Source organism: Syngnathus typhle, linkage group LG18, assembly GCF_033458585.1.
Source record: "Syngnathus typhle isolate RoL2023-S1 ecotype Sweden linkage group LG18, RoL_Styp_1.0, whole genome shotgun sequence".
NCBI classification, from domain to species: Eukaryota; Metazoa; Chordata; class Actinopteri; order Syngnathiformes; family Syngnathidae; genus Syngnathus; species Syngnathus typhle.
The window spans coordinates 3,126,570-3,149,445 of NC_083755.1; the positions used below are offsets into that span (position 1 = coordinate 3,126,570).

Consider the following 22,876-nt stretch of genomic DNA (forward strand, 5'->3'; position numbering starts at 1 on the left):
ATGGGGCGGCCGGCCAGCCTCAAGCTCATCACACGCCGCCGCATGCAGCTGAGGAGACAAAAGTCGACGATGCCTCCGCGCAGAAGCCTCTTCACGCCTTTCATCCCGGAGATCCACGCGGTCCAGCGCGCCAGGCCCGAGGGCGAGCCTGGCAGTCCCGCGTGCACCCTCGTGCAGCGGAGGTTTGGAGCCGGTGCGGGCACGCTCCTCCATGGCCTCCCGCAGGCGGCGGACATGCGCACCATCGAGCGCACCCAGCGGCGGAGGCGCCTGGCCGCTAACGCCCGTGAGAGGCGACGCATGCTTGGCCTCAATGTGGCCTTCGACCGACTGCGCAGCGTCATCCCGCAGCTGCAGAGCGACAAGAAGCTGTCCAAGTCAGAGACGCTGCAGATGGCGCAGATCTACATCGCCACACTCAACGAGCTGCTGCGTGGCGGCAGCGGCACGCCGGAGGAGACGGAATGGGAGGAAGGGAGCGATGGGGAGGCTGTGCGCGGGGAGCCCCTCGGGGAAGAGGGGCCCAGACGAACGACCGCCAAATTCTGCAAGGACCACACACACTTGCAGCACTGCAGCCCAAAGTGACTTTTGGACTTGGGGTTCTGCTGACGCACTTCTTTGTCAAGTTTTGGACTTGGGCATCGGACCCGCTCGCCTGTTAATATGCTTGAAGTATTTGTTGCATTGACATGTTTTTTTTCTCTTTCTAAAATAGTCTCATTAAACTGTATTCCCTGCTTTATCTCTGGCTCCTTGATTGCAAGCAAAATTCCAAATAGCGTACAGCGGTTGTCGGTGCCTTGAAATACAAAAGGGCTGCAATGACGGACTTTCAGACGTTTGGAGTCGACTTGGAACAAAATGACAAATTGAGTGCCTGTTTGGTTGCAAAACAAGCAATTTTGGCCAAATTGGTCACTGTGAGTACAAATGAGTACAAAATGGTTGTTTCTGATGAAAAGGAGCAATTTAGGAAACTCGCAACAAGGAACTCGGCGGCAGGTATTAAAAGTAACAATTTTTATTCTTCTCAAAGTATGTACACGTAAGCAAAGAGCCATACAAACGCAGGCGCCCCGTTAACAAGCTTTCAACACGCAGGGAGAGAGAAAGAGGCGCAAAAAAAAAAACAAAGGGCTGTAAAAACTTGCAAAATGTAGTCCGAGCCTCCTCGCCCACCCGCTTCCCATCATGCACTGCCAACTTATGTACACAAACATCCTCCACGCTCCTCCATAAAGCTCTTGTAAACGTTTGGCTGTGCTTGTGTGTGTGTGTGTGTGTGTGTGTGTGTGTGTGTGTGTGTGTGTGTGTGTGTGTGTACTAATGAAACGTCGCAACTGAGAGGAAGCATGTTCAAGTGCTCTGGCAATAGGTGAACCCAAAACGGCAGGGATCCAGATGACAAACGATACACAGACCGCACACAAAAGAGGAGATGAGGGGGCAAACTGTAGAGGAGTGGAAATACTGACTGGAGGTCAACCGTGTGTGTGCATGTGCGTCTAGCAGTGCTCCAGATAGTCGATGACTTTGGAGATGGACTTGTGTCCAGTGGTGCCGATGTCACACTGCGGAGAGAGACGAGAGTTAGAGACACAGCAGTCGGCTCAGAGCAGCATAATTATGCACCCCCCCCGAACGGGCAACTTACTGTGAGGCTCATGAAGTTGAGGAACTTCCTGAGGAGCTCCGTCATGATGGAGAAATCCCCCTGAGGCAGGTTCTCTCTCACAGTAGTCACATTCATCTGAGGCACACACAGTACAAGAGTTAGCATTAGCTTTAGCGCACGCAGTCCATAGGTGGGCGTCACTCACGGGGCTTCCTTTGCAGAGGCAGCCCAGCAGCAGAGCCGTGTACGAGGCCACCATGGTGTCCTCCATGTGCTTGCCCGCGTGCTGCAGAGCTAAAAGCAAAAAGTCGGCCGTGAGAGACCAGCTGGCTGCTCAGAGCCAATTTCATTGGCGGCTCACCTTTGCTGAGGTCCAGCTCGCCGTTTTGCTCCTCCTCCTCCTTCTTCTTGTCGTCCTTATCCTCCTCCCTGACGTCCTCGTTGGCCACCCACTGGATCTCGCCACCCGTTTCCCGCCACTCGCCGCTCTTGTCGGCTGGCTTGACCGGCTCCTTGATGAGGTCGTCCGTCTGCGCCTCAGCCAGGGCGGCAGCTCGCTCCCTTTGCACGAACAACTGGGGTGGAACATAGACGGCGGCGGTTCAACAGGGGGGGCCGGCGCCATCGCCGTTGACGCCGAGGCGTACCCGCACAAGCGCAACGACAGCGCTCAGTTGACCGTCGCCGATGACGAGGTCCTGCTGGTTCGGTGGGAGGAGCACGGTAGAGTCGCAGGGACCCTGACCCCCCTCCGTCTCCATTTCCGTCAAGCAGTAGCAGTTCCTGGCGCTGTACTCCACCAAGTTGATCAGTAGGCCCAGGCCCTGGCCACACACACACACACGCACACGCACGTGAGCTACGCTCCCGCGGCACAAGCGTAACCATCTCACCGGTGCTCACCAGAACACGCATGTCGAAGCGCTTCTCCTGAGGAAAGTACTGAGGAATTCTGAGGACGCAGTTGAGTGCCGTCACAATCAGGCCGTCCTGCTCGCCCGTCTTGGTGCTGCCCCACTCTGCCAACACACACAAGGGGGGGCAGGCGTGCACGTTTACGAGTGTCTGCATCTGCACTGCATCCTTGCGTGCGTGCATGCGTGGGCTGACCGTTGTCTTGCGTCAGGTTGAGCAGAACGACGATGGTGGCCCTCATGCAGTTCTCCACCGCTTTGGCCAGCAGCGGCCCACCGCCGGCGCTCTGTTCACCGCCGAGCTCCCTGCTGTAGCGCTGGATCATGGCCTCGCAGTGCCGGAGCGCCCTGCGGGGGCGGGCAGCGCCGCGTAAGCACGTCATTTGCACTTTCCCTTCTCCCCAATCATTTGACACGGTGGAGTCGTCGACTCCGAGTCGGATCACGGCAAATCAATAAAAAAAAAAAAAAAATGGGCCTGATCAGAACGAGAGGCATTTTTACGGATGCTGGGGTGGTTATGCAACATCAACATTCGAGGCAATATGAAGACCATCGCTGGAAAGGCCAGAAAACTCAAGTACGTGTCACTCACTTGGCACAGGACACGATGAGTGTTGAGTCTTTGTAGGCGATCAAGTAGGTACTATTCTCCACGTGGTGCACCGTCACCTAAACACACACACGCGTGATGCACCGTGCTGTGTCGTGTCAACACGGCTGCCGCATGCGCTTACACTATCCAGCACATGAAGACATCGCTCAGCTCCCCACAATGACGACACCAGCTTGTCCTCGTCGTCCTCCGCTTTCATGTTGTCCACACACTCCTTCACTGTGGCGCCACACGCATTTTATTAGTGTGGAACACACGCAAAGACAAGCGTGGGTCAAACCTTTGTCCACCACGTGGTCCAGGCCCCCCAGGAGTCGCAGCTCCTCTTTGAACCAGTCGCCCGCCCGCTTGGACGTCAACGAGAGCAGCGTCTCCATGGCCAGGTGACCCGTCTGCGGGAAGGAAGACCCGACAAGGTCACACGCGCGACAAAGCGACGAGCGTGTACGTGAGTGTGAGCGAGCATGGCACCGTGATGTTCTGCAGGTCTAGATGCTTGTTGTGCACCGTGTCGCAGAGCTTGCGGATCTTTTCCTTCATCTTGCAGATCTCCCTGGCGCTCAGCTGGGACGCAGAGTCGTCGCAGCCGCCGTGGTTCGGCTCCAGCTCCAGCAGCCGGATCATCAGGTCCAGGGACGAGGGGTCCAGGTCCATGTTGAGTCGGTCGCGGCTGAGGATGTACATGAGGGAGGCGGTGCACATGGCCAGGTTCTGTGCGACGCAAGCAAAGCGAGCGCTCGGTCAAAAAAATAGAAACGCCACTGGAATGAAGGAGCTCAACTTTTCAAAGTCACGGGCGAGTTGGCCAGCGGGACTCACCTGGTGCTGGGGGGCGTCGCTGAGCGTCTTGAAGACCTGCGCCACCTTTCCTCCCGCCCTGAGGTGCATCCGGAAGCTGGGCATGGCGCAGCGCGTCGCCAGGCCAATCACACTGCACGCACGCGGGCGGACGGCGTGAACCAAAAGGGAAAGCGCCACCAGTGCCAGCACCAGCGCCTTGGCAGCCTGGTCCTACCTGAGGCAGCGTGTGTACAGCGGTTGGCCGCTCTTCAGGCCAGCGGCCAGATACTCAAAGTCGTCAATGAACTCCTGGTTCTCGCCAAAATCCACCACGTCGTTGAAGTGCTTCACATGCTGGACCACCGTGTACAGCTAAGTTGAGCCGAGAGCCAACATGTTAGCGTGGCCGTGCTAGTGCACGCACTGGCAGCAGTGTGCACACCTCCTTGTGCTCCTTGCGACACTTGAGGGCAATGACGTTGTCCTGGTAGGGGTCAGTGGGGATGTGGACGCATTTGGTGACCTTGGGAGGAGGAGGCGCCTTGAAGACCACGCCGTTGTCTGTGCGCGCTTCCGACACCTGGTGGGCAGATGCTCCTCCTGACGGCTGCGGCGACTGCGGAACGTCACGGGGAGATTGTCGGACCTGGCTGAAAGAAGCACTTGCAGGCGGCTGGCGGGGCGTCTTACGGGATTCGCCGGCGGGCGGTACATGAAGGACGGAATGGGTTCCTCTTGGCTCTCCAACGTCCAGTGGCGAGCGTTGTACACTGCTTTGGTGGGAGACTACAACACACACACATTTGTTGGATAATACTTTTAGTCATGACGGCTCTATCTCACCTTCTTCTGCGCACTGAAGATCCTCCGGCAGGTGTCGTGGTTCTTGTCGGCAGGCTTGCTGTGTGGGGGGCTTCCAGGGCCGGCGGCCGCCGTCTCGCTATCGTCTCCGGAGATACTAAACACATCAGTGGTGGCGACGCCATCCGGCAAGCAAGTGCCCCACTCTGTTTAAGCGCCGGGGGGAAAAAAAAGACAGGCAAAGATCAGCAGTGTCAAAGTGGCTTGGGGTTCTGAGCGTCGAACAAGTCAGAATGTTCAACTTGGAATCATCGATGGCGACTCCACACGCTTTGGAAAGGACCAGAGGAACCGCACCTGATCGGGAGGCGCCGCCCCGCCTCCGCTCTTTCCTCCGCTTAGTAGCCCGTCCGGCAAGTGCAGGGAGGCTCCCGACGGGCTCGACGTCCACGGGCCGCGTTTCCTCGGCGACCGCGGCCGTCTTCAGGCACATCGTGACTCGGGGCCCACAATTCTTGTCGCTGTCGTCTCTGTCGTCGCTCGTGTCGTCGAAACCAAAGTATCGGAGTTTGTACTTGGCTGAGCCGTCGTCATTGTCGCGGCTTTCCTGATGGGCGACGACTTTGTCAAAGTTATACAGGTCCGTGTTGGTTCCCTTCTTTGACGAGGACCGGTTTTGACTAAAGAGCAGAGAAACAAGTGCAGTCTAGCACAAGCGCATGCCATCTTGGTCACAAAATGCCTTGGAGGAAATTTTCCTGATTTGAAGAGCACGGGCAAACTAGATTTCGGCTGTGCGCCGATTGCTTCAAAAATGTCAGCTGTATACAAATAACTGCATTTTGGGTTTTTTTCCAAACAAAAATAAAAACTTCGGTACCTGTCGCACGGTTGCTCGGCGGCCCTCTTTCGCTGCCACGCGGCACCAGGCCGCTCGGCGGCGCCGCTAAAGCTAGCTGCGCTAGTTGAGCTGGCGGGAGCGGCTTCACCGGTCCATGCCTTCACGTCGCCCGCCTGATTGGTGATGTTGTGCATGGAGGTGGAGGTCTTCAGTGTGGCCGTCTGCGCCCAAGGCTTCCGGTCGCTGTCTGAGGCGTTCTGGTACCAGGCGTAGCTGTGCTGCTTCTCCCAAAACGGCGAGGAGCTTTCCGCTTTTTCTGCTGAAAAGACTAAATGAGCACGAGGTATCTTTGGGATTTTAAAACAGGTGCCCTGCCCACAATGGTGCTAACTACCTTGGCCAGCATGGTTGCTGTCAAAGAAGGGAGCACGACGCTGCGGCCATGACGGCTCCAGCGTGGAGGCGCGTACTTCTTCGCGGAAGCTGGTCAGGTTTCTGGAGTCCGGCTTGAGCCCTACTGTCTCCACCCGAGGGGCTTCCGCCTTGGCGGGCGACGACTTGCCGCCTCCACGAGAGGACACCGGCTTGGACTCGTCGTCACTATCAAAGCCAAAGGGGTCGTCCGAGCCGTCCCCGCCGAGTCGGCCTCGCTTGTGAGCAACCGGAGACAAAGAGCCCTTTGGCGCGCCGGCGCGCTTGGAGCCCACTTTGGCCTTGAAGGTGGTGTCGCCCCATTTTGTGCTCAGGGTGCCCCTCTTGGTGGACAGCACTTCGTCAAACTTGGACGTGCCCTGTCCCCCCTTGCGGCTGTAGGTTTTACCAAATCTCGATGTCATTGTTGCACCTGGCTCATATTTTCTAAGGAAGCAGAAAGATAGCAGGATTAGACAAAATGTCATTGTGGTTTGAGACAAATGCAAGCTCCACGAGGTCTCGAAACGATGGCCAATATTGTTGTCCTATAATTTGATCATCACTTGTTGCACTTCTGAACATTTACGAGCGATTTCTTGCTACCAAGTTAAGAATCTACGTCTGGTGTGTCTTTTGAAGAGACAAAATGGTGTGGTGTCATCTCAAATTCAAAAACATGAAGAAACTTCCAGATTGGTGAGTCAAAACAAAGCTAGCATTAGCCTCATAACAAAAGCTAATAAGAAGCCGTTGGCACGATCTCGTGCTTGTTGTTGGGGCGAGTGAAATATCAAGATGAGCGACGATTTAGTGGCTTTTAATCGGCAACTCGTATAATTCTTAGCAGCCCCTAAATCGTTAGCTTCAGCGTTAGCACTGATGCGAGCAAACGGCTAACAATAAACGCCGTCGTTCCGGGCCGCAGCGTCAAAAACACATTACACCGCCCGGCACTTGTTTTGAAAAACAAATTCATAGATAGATATGTGTATAGAAATGCGAAAAGGGTGTTGTGGAGCTTACTTGGTGAGCTAATGGGCCGATGGGAACAAACCAGCGGAGGCGTTAAACTGGCATCAGACCGGAGCGGAGGCCTGCTTGGCTGATCCGAAGCGCAGCATAAACAAGGCCAGCCACCGTCACCGGCGGCGGCCAACGTGTTCGAAGTCAAACGCTGCAAAGGCTAAACACAAGTTCGGAAGCGGCTCGCCGTCATTCGGAAGCAGGAAGGCCTGGACAATTGTCCGCTCTGCAAATTAAATCACACGCAATTGTTTCCTCCGGCTCGGGCGACCAAAGCCTTCCATTCTGTTGGAGCGACTTAGGTCAAGTTAAACAGCAAGACGGAAATTCCGTCAAAACTGTCCAGACATTAAGGGAAGGAAGCAAGCCAGTACGAACCAAAGCGTTTGTTATATTTAACCAGGTCGTTATCTATCATTACATATTCTTAAATGTTCATACCAGGAAAGAAAACATGGCTCAATTCCACGGAGAAACAATACTGCGAAATGATTTATTTTGTTTATTGTGAAAACTAAACTGGAAGTACATGCATTCTCACCCTGAGCTTAATAGACACCAATGCGGCGTTTAAGTGCCTGAGCGACATTCGTAAATTGTCATTTCCACATGACTGCACGCAAGTTACGAGGGTGGAGCAGGTGGAAAGCAAATTTCGAGGAGCCTCATCGCTTTCCGCAAGATGAGGAGTCTAAAGGATTCATCACGATCCAAATTGTCCCTAGGTGTGAGTGCGAGTGCAAATGGTTGTTTGTCTCTGTGTGGCCTGCGATTGGCTGGCAACCGGTTCAGGGTGTCCCCCGCCTACTGCCCGATGACAGCTGGGATAGGCTCCAGCACTCCCGCGACCCCCGTGGGGACTAAGCGGTTCGGAAAATGGATGGATGGGTGGATGAAAAATCCGGTAAAAAATGGCATCAATAAGTTCAGTGAGCAACATTGACACTGAATTATCGCGAGCGCAACTGTGGGTCCAACTTCAGCGTCATATCTGGTTGCGCGTGTGCGCTCGCGCGTATTTGTGCGCGCGTGTTCGCACACAGATAGCAGCAGGTTAAACATTAATGAACCCTTGTAAAGCTAACACCGAGACAGTGAACCTTTGGAGTTTGATATGATGTGATCTCACTCTCGCTCTCTCACACACGCGCCCGCACGCACGCACACACACACACACACACACACACACACACACACACACACACACACGCGGAAAGGCGCGCACGCACGCACGCATGCATAGAGTGGTCAGAATGACACAGGTCTGAGTGGAGGGAGGTGATCTCTGAAATTGCTCAGGTAAGTTTTGTTTTTTTTTCCTTCCAAAAGAAAACATCATAAGATACAAACATCAGCTTTGTTACATTTGGTGATGTAGAAATGGATGGAAAGGCTTCATTTGGTTCCGTGAGAACAAACAGAGGCGGTGAAACGAATGTGTGCAGTGGCTCGGTGCTAACATGCTAAGTGTGCGCTATCATGAGGCCGATTCACATGTTACCCGATCATCATTACGATTATTCCAAAAAACTTTCAAAACTACTTTTGCTGCTGTGACGAGTTGAAACACATTACAGATAAGCAAATCATTGTTAAAAATAAGAAAACCTTTCCCAGTCCTCTGGGGGGGAAAACTCAATTATCAATCTCATTGTCATTATTGTAACTGATTATAAACGATCTAAAGTTTTGCAAGTAATTTCAACCAGAAACGAGAGCATGAGTGACGCCTCTGCGCAAACGCAACTGATTGGTCATCACGAGGTGACGTGACCTGTTTCTTCCCATGACTTGACACACACACATGCACAAACACGCACGCACACACACAGCCATTTGACCTGCAGCCAGCTAACCTTTCTCCCCCCGGTCTTCGTCCTGCAGTGAGCTCTGCTAATTTCCTTGATTTGTCAAGCTGTCAATCAAAGCCAATGGAAACCAATCAGAAGGCAGGGGGGGAGGGACTAGCGGGAGCGCAGAAGGAGGCGGGGCTAAGGGCACTGGTGCAGAGGACGGGGTACCGCCTCCAGCAGGTAAAGGGGTGTGTCCGTGTCCAACTAACGCCCATTGGCGCAAACGTGCTAAGGCGCTCCGACATCCGACAGGAGAACGGCCAGCGGCGGTACGGCGGGCCCCCGCCCGGCTGGGACGGGCCCCCCCCAGAAAGAGGAAGCGAAATCTTTGTGGGGAAACTCCCGCGAGATCTCTTTGAGGACGAGCTCGTACCGCTCTGCGAGAAGGTGACAACGTCGCCGTCCTGCGTGGGACAAAGCATGGCATGCGTGGCACGCCCAGCTAACCATGGTTCTGGTGTTCTGGCACGAGTTCGGTCGGATCTTTGAGGTGAGGATGATGATGGACTTCAACGGCAACAACCGCGGCTACGCCTTCGTCACCTTTGGCAACAAACAGGAGGCGCGAGCGGCCACCAAGCAGCTCAACAACTACGAGATCAGGTGGGCGAGCGGGCGAGGGGGGGCAACGCTCCAGGGCTCCCCGTCTGATTGGGCTCTCCGCCTTCCGGCAGGGGCGGCCGCCTGCTGGGCGTGTGCGCCAGCGTGGACAACTGCCGACTGTTTGTGGGCGGCATCCCCAAGAGCAAAAAGCGGGAGGAGATCCTAGCCGAGATGCGCAAGGTGACCGAAGGAGCCGTGGACGTCATCGTCTATCCCAGCGCGGCAGACAAATCCAAAAACCGGGGCTTCGCCTTCGTAGAGTACGACAGCCACCGGGCGGCGGCCATGGCGCGTCGCAAACTGCTGCCAGGTGAGCCATCGCGGGCGCTAGACGCCGGCGGCTCACCTGGCAGCCGTCACGTCCCGCATCCCGGCAGGCCGCATCCAGCTGTGGGGTCACGCCATTGCGGTGGACTGGGCCGAGCCTGAGGTGGAGGTGGATGAGGACGTCATGGCCGCCGTCAAGATCCTCTATGTCAGGAATCTCATGCTGCACACCAGTGAGGAGAACATCCACAAGGAGTTCAATGCCATCAAAGCAGGTGGGCACCAGCCGGCGGCAGTGCCCCCAGGCAGCCCAGCGAGCCTGACTGGCGTGTGCTGCAGGTGCGGTGGAGCGAGTGAAGAAGATCCGAGACTACGCCTTTGTCCACTTCACGCACCGTGACGACGCCATTAACGCTATGAAAGCCCTCAACGGGAAGGTCACATGCACGCAAACACACGCCCGCGCGCGCATACGCGACAACGATGGCACTCAGGCAGCCCCGCGTATGCTGGCCCAGGTGTTGGATGGATCGGCGATGGAGGTGACGCTGGCCAAGCCGGTGGACAAGGACAGCTACGTGCGCTACACGCGAGGGACGGGAGGTCGAGGAGGTCGAGGAGGCCGAGGGGCTCCGCCGCCGCAGGACGACTACACTGCCCTTGCCCTGGGCCAGGTGCCGCAACAGACAAACCACTGGTTGGGCCAGCTGACCTCCAGGGTGTTTGAAACTTTGGGCGAGTTGACTATTTTGTGTCACGGTCAGGTGTACGACCCCACCGTGGCGTACCTGGGGGCGCCGGTGTTCTACGCACCGCACGCGTATGCCGCTGCCGCCCCAGCCCACTTCCGCTTCCCGGCCGCCAAAGGTCACTTCGCAAGTCGCGGCGTGATGAGGACGCCGTCGGTTCGAGGTCAGAGGTCCCCTTTACTCCGCTTCACGTTTGCACTGTCAATCAAACGACGACTACTGGACGATTGGCACATATTTTGGATGGCAGCAAAACTCCATCCGTCATTCGGTCAGTTGTTAATTTGCGCTAGCACGCCGGACGCAGAAAGCTTGCGGACCAGAAAAGATTCCGGCTAGGGTGCTGCAGCAACGTCCAGTAGGCGTTTATAATCAACGGGAATGCTGGGGAGGCCGTCTTGTCTGTCTGTCCGTCTGTCTGTCCGTGTTTAAGTGTGAGATTGCGGCTGATTGGAACCGATGTGGTTGGTTTCTCCTGTAGAAGTTTACATGAGTGTGCCTGTAGGGGCTGCGGGGGTGCGTGGGCTGGGCGGGCGGGGCTACCTTACATACGCAGCGGGGAGCGCTGGCGGCTCGTGTCGCCCGGGCGCCGCCCCCAAGCAAGCTGACGACAAGCTGTACGACCTTCTGCCTGGCATGGAGTTGACGCCCATGACGCCGGCCGCTGTCGGCCTCAAACCCGCCGCCCTCAAGCCGGCGCCGCAGGTGGGTGACGCTCATGCAGGTCCCGCTTAACACACGCGCCAAGCTGGTTCCGGTGTCATCTACCGACACACACAAACACAGAAGCACGAGCACACGTGCGGCACACAGTCACTCAGCGCCAGTACGCCTGTGTGCAGGTTCTGGAAGAGCTGTGCGAGAAGAACAGCTGGGGGGCGCCGGTGTACCAGCTGCACTCAGCCATCGGACCTGACCAGCGCCAGCTCTTCCTCTACAAGGTCACCGTCCCAGCGTTGGCTACGCAGAATCCCAACATGTGAGCGCAGTCTCGCCTTTGAGGTCCAGCCCAATAAGAGGGCCGCCTCTTGTTTTGGCCTTTGCAATTAGTTATCTGAGCACATTTAAACGAAGCTCCGCCCCTCACTTGAAGATAGGCAGCTTACTCGAGTGTCTCAACATGCGAGTCAACGTTGTGTCAAACAGGCTCCCGTTCACGCCAAGCAAGCTGAGCGCCGCTGTGGACGAAGCCAAGGCGCACGCGGCTGAGCACACGCTGCACACACTGGGGCTGGCCGCGGAGGGCCCCGACGCCACCCTCACCACGGTGGCCTTCCCAGGTATGTGAAGGTCCGTAGGCCACGCCAGCCGCAAGCGCCGGACCCGCCGGCTGCCGGGACTGAAGGCGCCTTCCTTGTCTGTTTCTTCTAGGTTACGCTTTGGCCGCTCCGGCGCCGGGGGGCGTGAAGCAGGACGGCGTCGCTGGGGTGGCCGCGTACGCCGCCTACGAGACCTACCCCGCCTACGCCGTGGCCACGCGACACGGCGACGCCTACGGTGTGTTCTAAGAGCTCCCGGGCCGCTTTTACTGAGAAGGCACAGAACGGTCTCCACCTCGGACGCCGTTTTCAGCCGGCCGCCATTTTCCCTCCTTTTGGTCTTAATCCACACGCACGGGACGTTTACATTTTGCTCCCACGATGGGCTCGCTGCTCGCCTTCACCCTGACAGTATTAAAGCTTTATTTTGATAGCGCAGCACACAAGCCGGCTCCTGTGTTCCATCCGCAAACAAACATGGCTGAGTCGGGACAGACAGGTAGGGGCAACGAGGGGAGGAGCAGTGGGTGACTGGCGGCCGACCAGCTCATTTTCGTCAGGTGACAGCTGACAAATGACCGATGGGGGTCCGAATGAGCGACTTTGCCACGTCGGAGAGTGTCATTCATCTTTCATTCTCTAATGGCAACGACGACGGACAGCCGTCACGCTGAGGTGTCATCGGAACGGGCGGACGCCACGGCCTCGGCGAGTCCCAGTCGCTCCTCCGCCTCCTGGCGGAGTTGGTGCTTCTGGACCTGAAACGGGAAACAGCCGCCCGCTCAGGTGCCGACCGCAGCGGTTCGCTTCCTTCTGACGGGTCGCGGCGTCTTACCTTTCCGGTGACGGTTAGCGGAAAGCTGCTGACAAACATGACGTAGCGAGGAATCTTGAAGTGAGAAATCTGCACATAGACAAAAAGGTCACTGGCGTACAGTCATGCACATCCGCTACTTCGCTCGCGCTAACGCTAGCCGAGACTGACGGCCGTGAATCTAACCTTCCCCTTGCAGAAAGCCTTGACGTCCTCTTGGCTCAACTCCTGCTCATCCTTCACTTTGATGCATGCGCAAATCTCCTCGCCCATGCGGGCGTCCGCCACGCCCACCACCTGCCACACATGCCAGGCATGAGAATGTCGCAGAGCCTAGGCGCCGGCGTGCGTGGAGCTGACCTGCACTTCATTGACTTTGGGGTGCGTGTGCAAGAACTGCTCGATCTCGGCAGGGTAGACGTTTTCGCCTCCTCGGATGATGAGGTCCTTGATGCGGCCTTCGATGCGACAGTAGCCGAACGCATCCAAGCTGCCGATGTCCCTGAGGAAGCAGGCAGACGCGTCCATCAAGTACGACCCACGGCGGCCATCCCGCTGGCGCGCCGACTCACCCGGTCTTGTACCAGCCGTCTTCGCCGATGCACTCGCGGGTCTTGTCCGGGTCGTTCCAGTAGCCCAACATGACGCAGTAGCCTCGGATCAGGATCTCACCGGAAGATCCCAACGGAAGCAGCTGCCCGTTGGAGGGGTTGATGATTTTGGCCTGCGGACACACCCGCCACCTTACACGTCACACACCGCGTTCGGTCACATTGGCGCGCTATTGGCCGTCAGGACTGGATGGAATGGAAGAACGCACCTCCGTATGGTCTATGATGTAACCGACCGTGTTGCACTTCCTGTCCATGTTGTCCAATGGCGAGCCACAAAAGGTGACGGGACTGTTTTCCGTGGTGCCGTATCCGATCTGTCAATCACGGGTCACGGGTTAGCGGGGAGGGCCTTCGGCGGCAACATCAGACAGGCGGCGGCATTCCCGACAACGTGGCAAAAGCCTCGAGCGAGTGGCACATTCCTTACGCAAGCGCTCCCTTGGCCCAAGGAATGTTTGAAACACGCGCGGGCGATTATGGCTCAAAGGCTCAGCCGCCAGCGGGCAGGCAAACTTCCTCTTCTCGCGGACGGACGACTTAGTTTTTTTAATTTTTCCCCTCCCGGTCAATGGGCCGAGTGTTCTGGCGAGTGGGGACAGCCCCCTGGGGGAGGAGGTGGGCGCCTACACGCCTTTTGCCGGCGCCCCAAAGTCGGGCGGCTCAGTCCGAGGACGAGATGCGGCGCGTGAGCTGCCTGCTGCTGCTGCTGCTGGCGAGCTTCCCGACGGCCGGGGCTGCACCCGGCCAGTGCCCGAGCCCGTGCCACTGCCATGGCGACCTGCAGCACGTCATCTGCGAGGGCGCGGGCCTCAAGAAGATCCCACGCGTGTCGGCGTCCACACGGCTGCTCAACTTGCAGAGGAACCCGCTGGGCGGCGTTCCGGGCGCCGCCTTCGCCGACAGCGGCGGCCTGGTGTCGCTGCACATGCAGCACTGCCAGCTGCGCCAGCTCGCGGCCAACGCCTTCAAGGGCCTGAGCCAGCTGGTGTACCTGTACCTTTCGCACAACCAGATCGCCAGCATCCAGCCCGACGCCTTCCGAGACCTGAGCCGGCTCACCTACCTGCACCTGGACCACAACCGCATCGGCGAGCTGGCCAAAGGCGTCTTCTCGCCTCTGGTCAACCTCTTTGTGCTGCGCCTGGACGACAACAAGCTCCGCCAGCTCCGCCCCGGCACCTTCGCCGGCGCCAAGGACCTGCGCTGGCTGCACGTGAGCAGCAACCAGCTGAGCACGCTCCACGCCGGATCCCTGGACGATGTGGAGAACCTGGCCGCGCTGCACCTGGAGCGCAACCAGCTGGCCGTCTACCCCGCTGCTGCCTTGAGCAAGCTGCGCGTGGTGGAGGAGCTGGCCTTGGGCGGGAACCCCATGAAGAGCATCCCCGAGCGCGCCTACAGCTCTTTCGGCCGCTACCTGGAGAGGCTCCAGCTGGACGGCATGGGCCTGGAAAAGGTCAGTGGGGGCCATGAGCCCAGCTCGCCCACCGTAGGCCCGCCCCTGCCTCTTTAGGGAAAGGGCCTTGATGGAAACAGGAGGTGGTCCGCCATCCAACATTGCGCATGTGGCGCCTGACTGGCTTTGTAAACAAAACACTCTGTTTACATGATAACAATCGTTAGCTGTAGTACAGAGAAAAGTGGAATCGTAGAACATCTTTTTAGCTTTCTATGTGGACATTTGAAAAATATAGAGGGAGGGAGGGAGGTAGGGAGCGAGCGTGGAAAAAGCTCAAGCGGTTATGCAACCATTGCGACTTTGCCGAAGCAGGTAAACAGAGTGTGTTTGTATGTGTCTCCGATGCACAGACGCCTCTTTGCGCGCCTCCCTAACAGCTCATCTGCGGGAGGCGGAGCGGGGGCGGGACTGGGCAGGTCCTTGTGTGTTTTTGTCGCTTGGGCTTGTCCCAAGTGGAAATTTCCAAGTGTCGCACCTGCACGAAGCTTTTCGCGTCCGTCTGTCTGTGCGCGCCGATATTGACACAGAATGAGAGGAGCCTTTCAGGCCGTCAGCGAGCTTCCTACGCTCGCCGACACCCGTGAGGTTCCCCTGCGCACTCACTTGAGCAGAAAACGCTCGTTTCAGATGTCGGAGGAGGCGTTCGCCGGCGTAACAGCGCTGACCCAGCTGGACGTCAGCAACAACAAGCTGCGCTGGCTCCCCCGCACGCTGGACTTGTCTCGGGTGGCCAACTTGACCGTGGCCAACAACCCTTGGAGCTGCACCTGCCAGCTGGCGCCGCTGCGCAGGTAGCATGACCCTTGTCGGCCCACCACAAGTTCACTGGCACTGGCCACCGCTCTGAGTTTCTTAAGCAAGCCCTCGTTGCTCTTTTCCTATCTAGGTGGATGGACGCAAACAGTCGTAAGACAGCGGACGCCGTGTGCGCCTCGCCGCCGGCGCAAAGAGGCAAACGGGTGCGAGACAGCACCGCCTTTGCCGCCTGCCGGCTCAAGCCCAAAAGAAACAAGGCGGCCGCACGCCACTGAGTGGCAGGAAAGGGGGGGGGTTTGCCAGGGAGCAATTTGCATTTATTGGCCTTCCCCTTTTTGAGGGTTTCAGACCAAACCGCTGACGATTCCCCATTAATGTCCCGTTTGCAGCGACAGGAATGAAAAGAAATGTTTTCCAATTGGAAGAAAAAAATAATGGACTTATTCAAGGGAAACAACGTAATTGGCAAGCGTCGCCTGCAGAGCGGCTGCAAAGTGGCCCACTTTGGCTTAGCCGGAGCACGACTTGACTGGACCAGACTGAACTGGACACGACTTGGCTGATTTTTGCCACGGTAGGGTGACGCTCCAGACTGGAACTGGCACACGTGCACGGCTTCCACTGACTTTCTGCCAGACGGATTTGTTTTTCCCGTTTGACATCGGCCCCACGACAACTGAACCTTTCCATGCGCTCCGGCCCAGGTGACAAACAACACAGGCTCCCCCAAAGGATGCCCCCCCCCCCCCCCCCCGGCTTGTTTACTAACGCCAACGCCTTCCCACACGTCCTGCCTGAGCTTCACGTTGGCACCAGCATCACATCGCTAATTCCGCTCAACGCCTCAATAAAAAAAAAAAAAATCACCACCTTTGCCCACTTTGCTCATTCCGCATGTCAAAAAACATTCCTTTGTCAAACTAGCTGCACTTTGTCTCCCTCTAGCGGATATATGACAAATTGCACACAATTTGAAAAAGGTGCCGCCTCACTCACCGTGATTTCCTTGATGCCCATGGTGGAGATGATGCGTTTGACCAGCTCGGGAGGGCACGGCGAGCCTGCGATGAGGCCTGCAACAACAAGGCAACCACAACACCACCAACATTTGAAAAGGGCGCTGCACAGATGGGGGAGAAAAAAAATAATTCCGCCGTCCGCTCACCTCCAACCACAGACGATAGGTCATACTTGTGCACGTCGGGCTGACTGGTCATGTCCACGTACATGGTGGGCGTCCCGTACACAAAGGTGCACCTGCAAGACACATTGAGAAATGATTTTGTCAGTCCTCCGAGGAGTAAAAAACATCTCGGAGCCATGTTGGCGCTTTGTCTTACTTCTCCTTCTGCATGGCGTCCAGGTTGTCTTTGCTGCTGTACCAGGGCGAAGGGAAAACCAGCGAGATGCCGTGGACGGCCATGCAGATGCCGCCGCCCACCGAGCCGAAGCAGTGGTAGAGCGGCACGGGCACGCACACTCGCGTGGAGGGCTGCGGCCGACAGACGGGGGCAAGGTCAATTCGGCGCTGCCGAGCGGGCGCCGGCCGAGCGAGCGGCCTCTCACCTGCCAGTCGAAGCCCACACGCTTGCCCACAAAGAAAGCGTTGTTGACTACGTTGTGATGCGTCAGTGTGGCTCCTTTGGGTTGCCCTGTCGTTCCCTGCGGGCAACGCATACCGTCGTCGCACATTTTCCACGGCAGCGGGTGGGCGGTTGCGCACGCATGCGCCTTACCGAGGTAAACTGGATGTTAATGGGGTCATCGCAGGACAGTCGGAGCTCGTGCAGTTGACGCAGGGAGCGCCCATCGCCCGCCTGCAGCACCTGGTCTAGGCTGAAGGCTCCGGGATGGCGGCCGCCGTCCAGCACGATCACACAGCGCAGATCGGGCAGCCTGCCGAGAAGGCGAGCGGAGTCACACGTTGCCATTGCTCGGCCCGACCCGTCGCTCATACCGGCTGCTGCGGATGTCTCCGGCGGGGCACGTGGCCATCTCTGGGCAGATGAGCCGCAACATTTCACAGTACTTTTGGGTCTTGAAGGCCTCCGGGCACACCACCGCCTTGCAGCCCACCTGCACGCACGCACATACATGCGCCCAAATCAGTCGGCTTGTAGAAAGCTCGTGCTGAAAGGAAGCACCGTGCACGTGCAGACTGTGTCTTTCTTGTCGGCTGTGGCACACCTTCCTGAGGGCAAACTCCGCCTCCTCCAGCTGATAGGCCGGGTTAACGGACACCTGCGGCGCGTGCCAAGGGACAAAGGTTGAGCGAGGCGACAGGAAGGAGGCCTCCGTAGCGCACCCACCATGATGATGCCCGCTTTGGCCGTGGCGAACTGCATCAGCAGCCACTCGTACGTATTGGGCCCCCAAATACCCAGGCGCTCACCCGGACGCAAGCCCACGGCCAGAAGGCCGGAGGCGGCCCGCTCCACCTGCAAGGGCAAAGCGGAGAACCGGCCCAAAAGTAGCGAGCTCACTTAGCTCACGTCATAAAGCTTCCAAAGCGGTGGGTCCACTCACGTCCTGGTTGAAGTCGCCGAAGGTCTTGCGCACGCCGTCCTGCACAAAGATGACGGCCTCCCGGTCGGGCCAGGTGTCGGCCGCCCGGACCAGCGCCTCGCCCACCGTGGCGTTGAGCAAAGAGAAGGACGACGTGCCGTGAGCGTAACTGCTCGTCAGCGTGGGAATCACCGGGGGCGCGTCCACGTGGATGCCGCTGCAACCGCAACAGCCGCACGCGCTACGTCACGTTTACTCTCCAAAATATTGGCTATGAAGTGGAAAAACAAAGCTCAATCACATAGTTTTCTCTCAGACCAGACTATACCGCCCGTGGCCAAAACATGCCACTTTGTCGTCATACTAAATCAAGATGGAGAATCCTCACACAATATTTCATTCAACACTTGGGTTTATGAAAATTTGCTTTTGTTTATACACAATTTTGAGGGTAGCTTTTGGTGAATTAGTGCCGTAGTAAACAAATAAATTCCATCAAATGAGATTATTTATTCAAATAGGAAATCTACAACAGATTTTTCTGTGTGTGTGTGGTCCCGCGTCCACCCCATTTCCCAAATCCCATTTGCGCCCCTGGACAAAGACGGTCGTCGGTCCTCCGCAGAGTTCCAAAGAAAGATTTTGGAATGCGGGTGTGGAGTTGCAGGAAGGAAACATTCCAACTGCACACGTACCCGCATACTATGACGCTCGGGACTTTTTGTCCTCGGTTTCGTGTCTTATTTTAGCGCAAAAACTCACCGACTGGTGGAGGCAAGCGGCCATGAGCGTGCACGTTTCCCCGTGCAGCAAGCGACGGCATTCCCGAGCAAAACCCTCCGGGACACGATGTTTGCAATCATGTTGGCTGCCTGCAAAAAAAAAAAAGCATAAGAGAGCAAGAGCGGGCGAGCGAGTGCGGACAAAACAGAACCCTGAAGCGGCAGTTCCGGTGACACCGGCCAGCAGGTGGTGCGAGTGGGCTGCTTTCGGTTGATTTAAATGTCTCGCAAACTTTTTGCACAAGCTTGGAAAGTGAAGACGAAAATAGCCCCTGAGGTCATCCTTGACAAAGGTCACAGCCCCTCTGCTGACCTTTGGGCTCTTGGTGTCTTCATGTTTGAACTTCTGACTCCTCCTCTTCCTTTATGTGCCTCTCATCTTTTGCAAGACGACAACAAAATATCAACACGAGAAGGCCTTTTAATTCTTTATATAACAGAATTTTATTGGCGCAAAGGAGCAGCAAGTCACAAGCGCCGATCACTCGGAGTAGAAGCTGTCGATGACCCGAAAGACGCGGGACATGCCCTGGTAGGGTGTGATGAGCGGTCGCAGGCCTTTCATGCTCTTGTAGTGGCCAAAGTGTTTGATCCTGTAGGAAGCGGCAGGGGCGTCGGCCGGGATGCGCCACTCCACTGTGGCGTTGCTCCGCCGCTCTGAGCCTTTCACCCAGAGGAACCTGCGGACGGCGTTGGGTCAGCCTCGTCCCCGCCGACACGCGCCTGCCTGCGTACGCACCTGGTCTCCCACGAGGCGTCAGTATGGACCAACGTCCATCTGTCGGCGCCAGCGTCATCCTGCATCTCCACCGCGACAAAGCTTCGATCCCTCTGATATGCGACGGGAGCGGGAATGAGCTCATAGTCAGACGCAGAAACAGAAGCCGGCGAGCAAGGGAGGCACACCGAGCAGAAAGAACAACGAGAGCTTCCTCACCACGTCTCCTGAGTGTCGGGGATTTCCTGCCACAAAGGTGACGGACACTACGTCGCCCTGGAACCCAAAGCCCGCCCGCCGTTAAGATTAGCCTTGAGCCATGGCGTGCGTGTCTCCTACCCGTCTGTAGACAGGGAGGACCTCCTCCAGGACATCTCCAAAGCTGCTGTTGTCCGGTTTCCTGTCAAGTGTCGCCGCGGGTAGCAGGTTGAAAAGATTCTTCTGGAAGAACGGAGGAGGCGGACCCGGGGCAAGCGTGCCAAGTCGGTCCTGCGTGATGACATCACGACTTGGTCAGCCTGCCGCCGCCGTGGCAAAGGTGCTCTTCTGTGCTAGTTTTACCTGAGCGATGGCGCGTGCCAAGTGGCTGAATTTCAGGATGTAGGCGCTGAGCGTGTGCGGGCCGTAGATGGTGGACGCGCCCTCGTACCTCTGAACCTAGACAAGGTGCCTCTATCATTGTTATCATCCGTCGTGCGTGCATGCGTGTGTACCTGGTACTCCTCGTAGGTGCTGATGTAGTGCGTGTACACGTTGCTCAGACCGGCGATCACCACGTCTGCGTCTGAGAAGGCCTCGCCTCGCTGAAGCTCCTGATGCACACGCGTGTAGTAAACAGTTATACACAAACTGTGTGCGTGTGTGTGTGTGTGTGTGTGTGTGTGTACACTGACCTGTTTAACGGCTTCTCTGAGCCTTCTGCCTGCCATGGTGCTGTCACACACGTGCACACATCGTCATCATGGTCATGCATTGCATCACAATGTATGAGTGCGTGTGTGTGTCTTACGTCATCTCTCCAGGAACAGCAACAACCGCTAGAGATCCAACAGTGAAGATCTGCACATCAACAATTTCTGGGTGCCACGGCAACGGCCAGTTCATCTACAGGCAGGCAGGCAGCCCGTTGAGCATTTGTTTTCCATTTGTGGGAAAGCGGGCAGAGTTGCGCTCACCTCTCCGGTGCTGAACAGGATGGGCTTGGGCCAGTGACATTCCTGCGTTTGGTTGGATGGCTCACCCAGCAGGGCGTCTCGGATGCCGTCCCAAAACGGGTCGCCCTCCACCGCACCTACCATGTGCAACAAGTAAACATGTAGTGTCCAAACGTATGTCAAGGTCCATGTAGAACCTTGGGTGAAGTTGAGGTCTCCTCCTCCATCTGTGGTTCCTGCAGCAAAACTGTGACCCAGCGCTGGCTTGCACGTCCTCACCTGCACAACACAGGAGCAAAATGAGACACAACGCGAGCGAGCGTGTATGCGCCAGGCGTGCGCGCTGACCGCGTGCGTGGCATTGATGTCGACCGTGACGTCCGTCATGTTGACCCACTGATGAGCCGAATAAACCGAGCCCGTCACTTGGTCCACCGCGCTGGCGTAAAGTTCCTGCGGACGCACACGCACAGGCTGCAACCGGATACTTGACATTATTGCATTATCCGCACGAGCAGACACCTTGGCCTTCGTGAAGATGTTATGGGCGATGATACTGGTGCTGTCAAACATGTCTTCCCCGGGTCCAAACGCTTGGCACTCCTTTGTCTGAAACGTACACATACTTCCTGTCATCTGTGTGTGGGTGCGTGGATGCGTGCGTGTTTACCCCTCCGTCAGGACACGAGCTGTTCAAGTAGTCACAGGCCAGTCCAGAGTTGACGCAGTGAGGGCCTTCAATGTTCGGAGTCACGTCACCAAGGTTACTGGAGGAGAAAGCAGCCACAAAAGCTGCCTGAGAGACACACACATGCACACAGACAGGTTGAGGGCCCGATTCAGGAGATCAAAGTTGTTGAGTTGGCGTCAGTCACCTACCTGTCCGGGGAGCGCGGCGGGGTTCTTGTGCTTCTCCATCAGGTAGGCTGCATAGCCCATGTTGTCGCTGCTCACCAGACGATTGGTGGTCTTCATGCTGACTGCGTGCACCGCGAACCAGCTGCAGGGAAGCTGGAGTTAGTGCGGGCCCGCCCAGCCCGGCTCCCATATCGCTAAGCTTACCCAAGCACGCCGATGCCATCCCCGTCCAGATCGGTAAACTTGAGAAGCACCATGTCTTTGTCCACGTTGTCGTCATACCTAAAGGGAGGGGCGTGGGAGTCGGTGACGGCCGCCGGCCCGATGACTCGCCGGGCGCGCTGACCTGTTTTGCTCCTCCTGCGGGTTGTTGCGGTAAGAATGAGGGCTTCGGTTGACGCTGCTGGCATCCACGCGTCCTCGATTCTTGTAGATCCGTCCCGGCCGCAGCGTGCTGTGGGCTCGCTCGACACTCTGGAACAGAGCGTGAATGAATACGCCGACTTTGATCGCCGGAACGGTTCAAGCGCAGACGGACCTTGACGATGCCTTTGACGAGCGGCTGCACCGATGACTTGAGGTAACCTTTGCTGCTGATCATGAAAAGCGTGTACTGAAAGTACCCGGCCGGCCCCGAGTGCGTGTGCGTGCCGCTCAGCACCACGTTGTCTTGCCGATACTGGTTGCCGTATTTGGCTTGCAGGGCCTTCAGGACCTGCTCACGGGACGGACGTGACATCACGCCGATGAAGCCGCACCGGCTCAGCTGCGTGCTTACCTCCAACCTGAGCCTCTGCGAGATCATTCCCACGTCCACCGTGACAAAGAGGACTCGGCGGCGACCGTCGTTGATGATGAAGGCGCGACTGAACAAACGGGTGTGAATTCCCGCAGCCGTCTGCTGAGGGTTGGCGTAGCCCATCTACACGTGCACACACACACACACACACACACACGCGCATGAGCCGTGCACGGCCTGAGGCACCTCGGCCAGTGTTGCCGATGTAGAGAGTCATCAAGCGACCAGAGGAAGTTCAGCCGGGGGTCCGGTGCAATCGGCGCGTCCCACTCCGATCAGGTAAGACGGCTTCGGGTCCGGAGTCGGGCCGAGACCTGGCACAAGCACACAAATGTTGACAGAAGGCCGCAGCGCCGCCTTCGGCGTGTCGGCGCGTCCTCACAGGTGGTCGCGCCGCGGGTGGCCGTCATGGTGATCAGAGTGACGCTGACGGTCGTCATGACCACAAAGAGGACGGTCAGCGTCACCTCCAGAGCGGAAAGTGTGAAACGCTTCCTGGCGGCCATCTTGTTGGCAAACTGGGACAGAAAAATAACACGGCTAGCTTTCGCTTGGAAGTCTCTACAAAAAGGACACACAAATTGTAAAAGCAAACAAGAGGAGACGACGACGGTCGAGAGGAGCGCAAGTCGCGCGTGAATGGAGGGAGGCTCGGTCAGCGACGGACCTTTGGCGGCGT

The 22,876-nt window shown here is 57.2% G+C and overlaps 6 protein-coding genes across 10 annotated transcripts; 3 read left to right on the plus strand and 3 right to left on the minus strand.

The window, feature by feature from the left end:
• Positions 1 to 588, plus strand: LOC133143153 (transcription factor Atoh1-like). Its single transcript, XM_061264945.1, has one exon. It carries the CDS (start codon positions 1 to 3, stop codon positions 586 to 588), a length of 588 nt encoding a protein of 195 aa, XP_061120929.1.
• A 420-nt stretch (positions 589 to 1,008) lies between these two features.
• Positions 1,009 to 7,488, minus strand: LOC133171444 (wings apart-like protein homolog). Its single transcript, XM_061304830.1, has 20 exons — positions 7,008 to 7,488; positions 5,965 to 6,428; positions 5,610 to 5,889; positions 5,087 to 5,409; positions 4,772 to 4,935; positions 4,619 to 4,714; positions 4,371 to 4,544; positions 4,164 to 4,300; positions 3,968 to 4,079; positions 3,620 to 3,859; positions 3,429 to 3,540; positions 3,270 to 3,367; positions 3,128 to 3,204; positions 2,729 to 2,880; positions 2,522 to 2,637; positions 2,266 to 2,442; positions 1,980 to 2,193; positions 1,824 to 1,912; positions 1,658 to 1,753; positions 1,009 to 1,574 (listed from the first exon to the last, which is right to left on the minus strand). Exons 2-20 carry the CDS (start codon positions 6,404 to 6,406, stop codon positions 1,509 to 1,511), a joined length of 3,165 nt encoding a protein of 1,054 aa, XP_061160814.1. The 5' UTR covers positions 6,407 to 6,428; positions 7,008 to 7,488; the 3' UTR covers positions 1,009 to 1,508.
• Positions 7,489 to 8,209: 721 nt separating this feature from the next.
• a1cf (apobec1 complementation factor) lies at positions 8,210 to 12,146 on the plus strand. Of its 3 annotated transcripts, none has more exons than XM_061304833.1 (13): positions 8,210 to 8,306; positions 8,892 to 9,040; positions 9,113 to 9,247; positions 9,333 to 9,463; positions 9,535 to 9,773; positions 9,841 to 10,005; positions 10,070 to 10,167; positions 10,249 to 10,404; positions 10,495 to 10,642; positions 10,961 to 11,184; positions 11,322 to 11,458; positions 11,626 to 11,759; positions 11,851 to 12,146. In XM_061304833.1, exons 2-13 carry the CDS (start codon positions 8,939 to 8,941, stop codon positions 11,985 to 11,987), a joined length of 1,806 nt encoding a protein of 601 aa, XP_061160817.1. In that variant the 5' UTR covers positions 8,210 to 8,306; positions 8,892 to 8,938; the 3' UTR covers positions 11,988 to 12,146. The 3 variants fall into 3 exon arrangements, with proteins under 3 accessions (XP_061160817.1, XP_061160818.1, XP_061160820.1); XM_061304834.1 differs by having other exon boundaries at positions 10,985 to 11,184; XM_061304836.1 differs by having other exon boundaries at positions 11,626 to 11,769; positions 11,851 to 11,989.
• acsf2 (acyl-CoA synthetase family member 2) lies at positions 12,145 to 18,855 on the minus strand. Of its 2 annotated transcripts, XM_061304831.1 has the most exons (17): positions 18,649 to 18,855; positions 17,908 to 18,103; positions 17,691 to 17,819; positions 17,569 to 17,622; positions 17,339 to 17,457; positions 17,118 to 17,277; positions 16,948 to 17,043; positions 16,722 to 16,873; positions 16,547 to 16,638; positions 16,378 to 16,454; positions 13,798 to 14,613; positions 13,373 to 13,480; positions 13,125 to 13,276; positions 12,913 to 13,054; positions 12,739 to 12,849; positions 12,574 to 12,642; positions 12,145 to 12,496 (listed from the first exon to the last, which is right to left on the minus strand). In XM_061304831.1, exons 1-17 carry the CDS (start codon positions 18,747 to 18,749, stop codon positions 12,404 to 12,406), a joined length of 2,667 nt encoding a protein of 888 aa, XP_061160815.1. In that variant the 5' UTR covers positions 18,750 to 18,855; the 3' UTR covers positions 12,145 to 12,403. The 2 variants fall into 2 exon arrangements, with proteins under 2 accessions (XP_061160815.1, XP_061160816.1); XM_061304832.1 differs by lacking the exon at positions 13,798 to 14,613 and having other exon boundaries at positions 18,649 to 18,847.
• Positions 15,048 to 16,305, plus strand: LOC133171447 (chondroadherin-like). Its single transcript, XM_061304837.1, has 2 exons — positions 15,048 to 15,416; positions 15,512 to 16,305. The coding sequence occupies exons 1-2, from the start codon at positions 15,154 to 15,156 to the stop codon at positions 15,654 to 15,656; spliced, it is 408 nt and encodes a 135-aa protein (XP_061160821.1). The 5' UTR covers positions 15,048 to 15,153; the 3' UTR covers positions 15,657 to 16,305.
• Positions 18,856 to 19,120: 265 nt separating the features above from the next.
• On the minus strand, positions 19,121 to 22,811 carry asah2 (N-acylsphingosine amidohydrolase 2). Of its 2 annotated transcripts, XM_061264556.1 has the most exons (20): positions 22,580 to 22,811; positions 22,423 to 22,511; positions 22,177 to 22,320; positions 21,937 to 22,113; positions 21,745 to 21,872; positions 21,603 to 21,680; positions 21,420 to 21,540; positions 21,211 to 21,336; positions 21,063 to 21,149; positions 20,889 to 20,993; positions 20,738 to 20,819; positions 20,562 to 20,677; positions 20,396 to 20,490; positions 20,280 to 20,319; positions 20,100 to 20,198; positions 19,948 to 20,043; positions 19,726 to 19,875; positions 19,606 to 19,662; positions 19,408 to 19,499; positions 19,121 to 19,348 (listed from the first exon to the last, which is right to left on the minus strand). In XM_061264556.1, exons 1-20 carry the CDS (start codon positions 22,701 to 22,703, stop codon positions 19,150 to 19,152), a joined length of 2,205 nt encoding a protein of 734 aa, XP_061120540.1. In that variant the 5' UTR covers positions 22,704 to 22,811; the 3' UTR covers positions 19,121 to 19,149. The 2 variants fall into 2 exon arrangements, with proteins under 2 accessions (XP_061120540.1, XP_061120539.1); XM_061264555.1 differs by having other exon boundaries at positions 20,562 to 20,819.
• Between the last annotated feature and the right edge of the window lie 65 nt (positions 22,812 to 22,876).

Bases quoted from the DNA above. Each gene is read 5' to 3' on its own strand.
- LOC133143153 (XM_061264945.1), top strand. From the start codon at position 1: ATGGGGCGGCCGGCCAGCCTCAAGCTCATCACACGCCGCCGCATGCAG.
- LOC133171444 (XM_061304830.1), bottom strand. From the start codon at position 6,406: ATGACATCGAGATTTGGTAAAACCTACAGCCGCAAGGGGGGACAGGGC. The intron at 3,541-3,619 runs GTGCCATGCTCG...TCCTTCCCGCAG, and splicing joins TAGACCTGCAGAACATCACG to ACGGGTCACCTGGCCATGGA. The intron at 2,881-3,127 runs GTGAGTGACACG...CCGCCCCCGCAG, and splicing joins CTCATCGTGTCCTGTGCCAA to GGCGCTCCGGCACTGCGAGG.
- a1cf (XM_061304833.1), top strand. From the start codon at position 8,939: ATGGAAACCAATCAGAAGGCAGGGGGGGAGGGACTAGCGGGAGCGCAG. The intron at 9,774-9,840 runs GTGAGCCATCGC...GCATCCCGGCAG, and splicing joins GCGTCGCAAACTGCTGCCAG to GCCGCATCCAGCTGTGGGGT. The intron at 11,185-11,321 runs GTGGGTGACGCT...GCCTGTGTGCAG, and splicing joins CCCTCAAGCCGGCGCCGCAG to GTTCTGGAAGAGCTGTGCGA.
- LOC133171447 (XM_061304837.1), top strand. From the start codon at position 15,154: ATGAGAGGAGCCTTTCAGGCCGTCAGCGAGCTTCCTACGCTCGCCGAC. The intron at 15,417-15,511 runs GTAGCATGACCC...TTTCCTATCTAG, and splicing joins CAGCTGGCGCCGCTGCGCAG to GTGGATGGACGCAAACAGTC.
- acsf2 (XM_061304831.1), bottom strand. From the start codon at position 18,749: ATGATTGCAAACATCGTGTCCCGGAGGGTTTTGCTCGGGAATGCCGTC. The intron at 17,278-17,338 runs GTATGAGCGACG...CCTTCTCGGCAG, and splicing joins GGAGACATCCGCAGCAGCCG to GCTGCCCGATCTGCGCTGTG. The intron at 13,055-13,124 runs GTGAGTCGGCGC...CTGCTTCCTCAG, and splicing joins GACGGCTGGTACAAGACCGG to GGACATCGGCAGCTTGGATG.
- asah2 (XM_061264555.1), bottom strand. From the start codon at position 22,703: ATGGCCGCCAGGAAGCGTTTCACACTTTCCGCTCTGGAGGTGACGCTG. The intron at 20,199-20,279 runs GTCAGTGTACAC...CGTGTGCATCAG, and splicing joins TCAGAGAAGCCGTTAAACAG to GAGCTTCAGCGAGGCGAGGC. The intron at 19,876-19,947 runs GTAAAACTAGCA...GTCATCACGCAG, and splicing joins TGGCACGCGCCATCGCTCAG to GACCGACTTGGCACGCTTGC.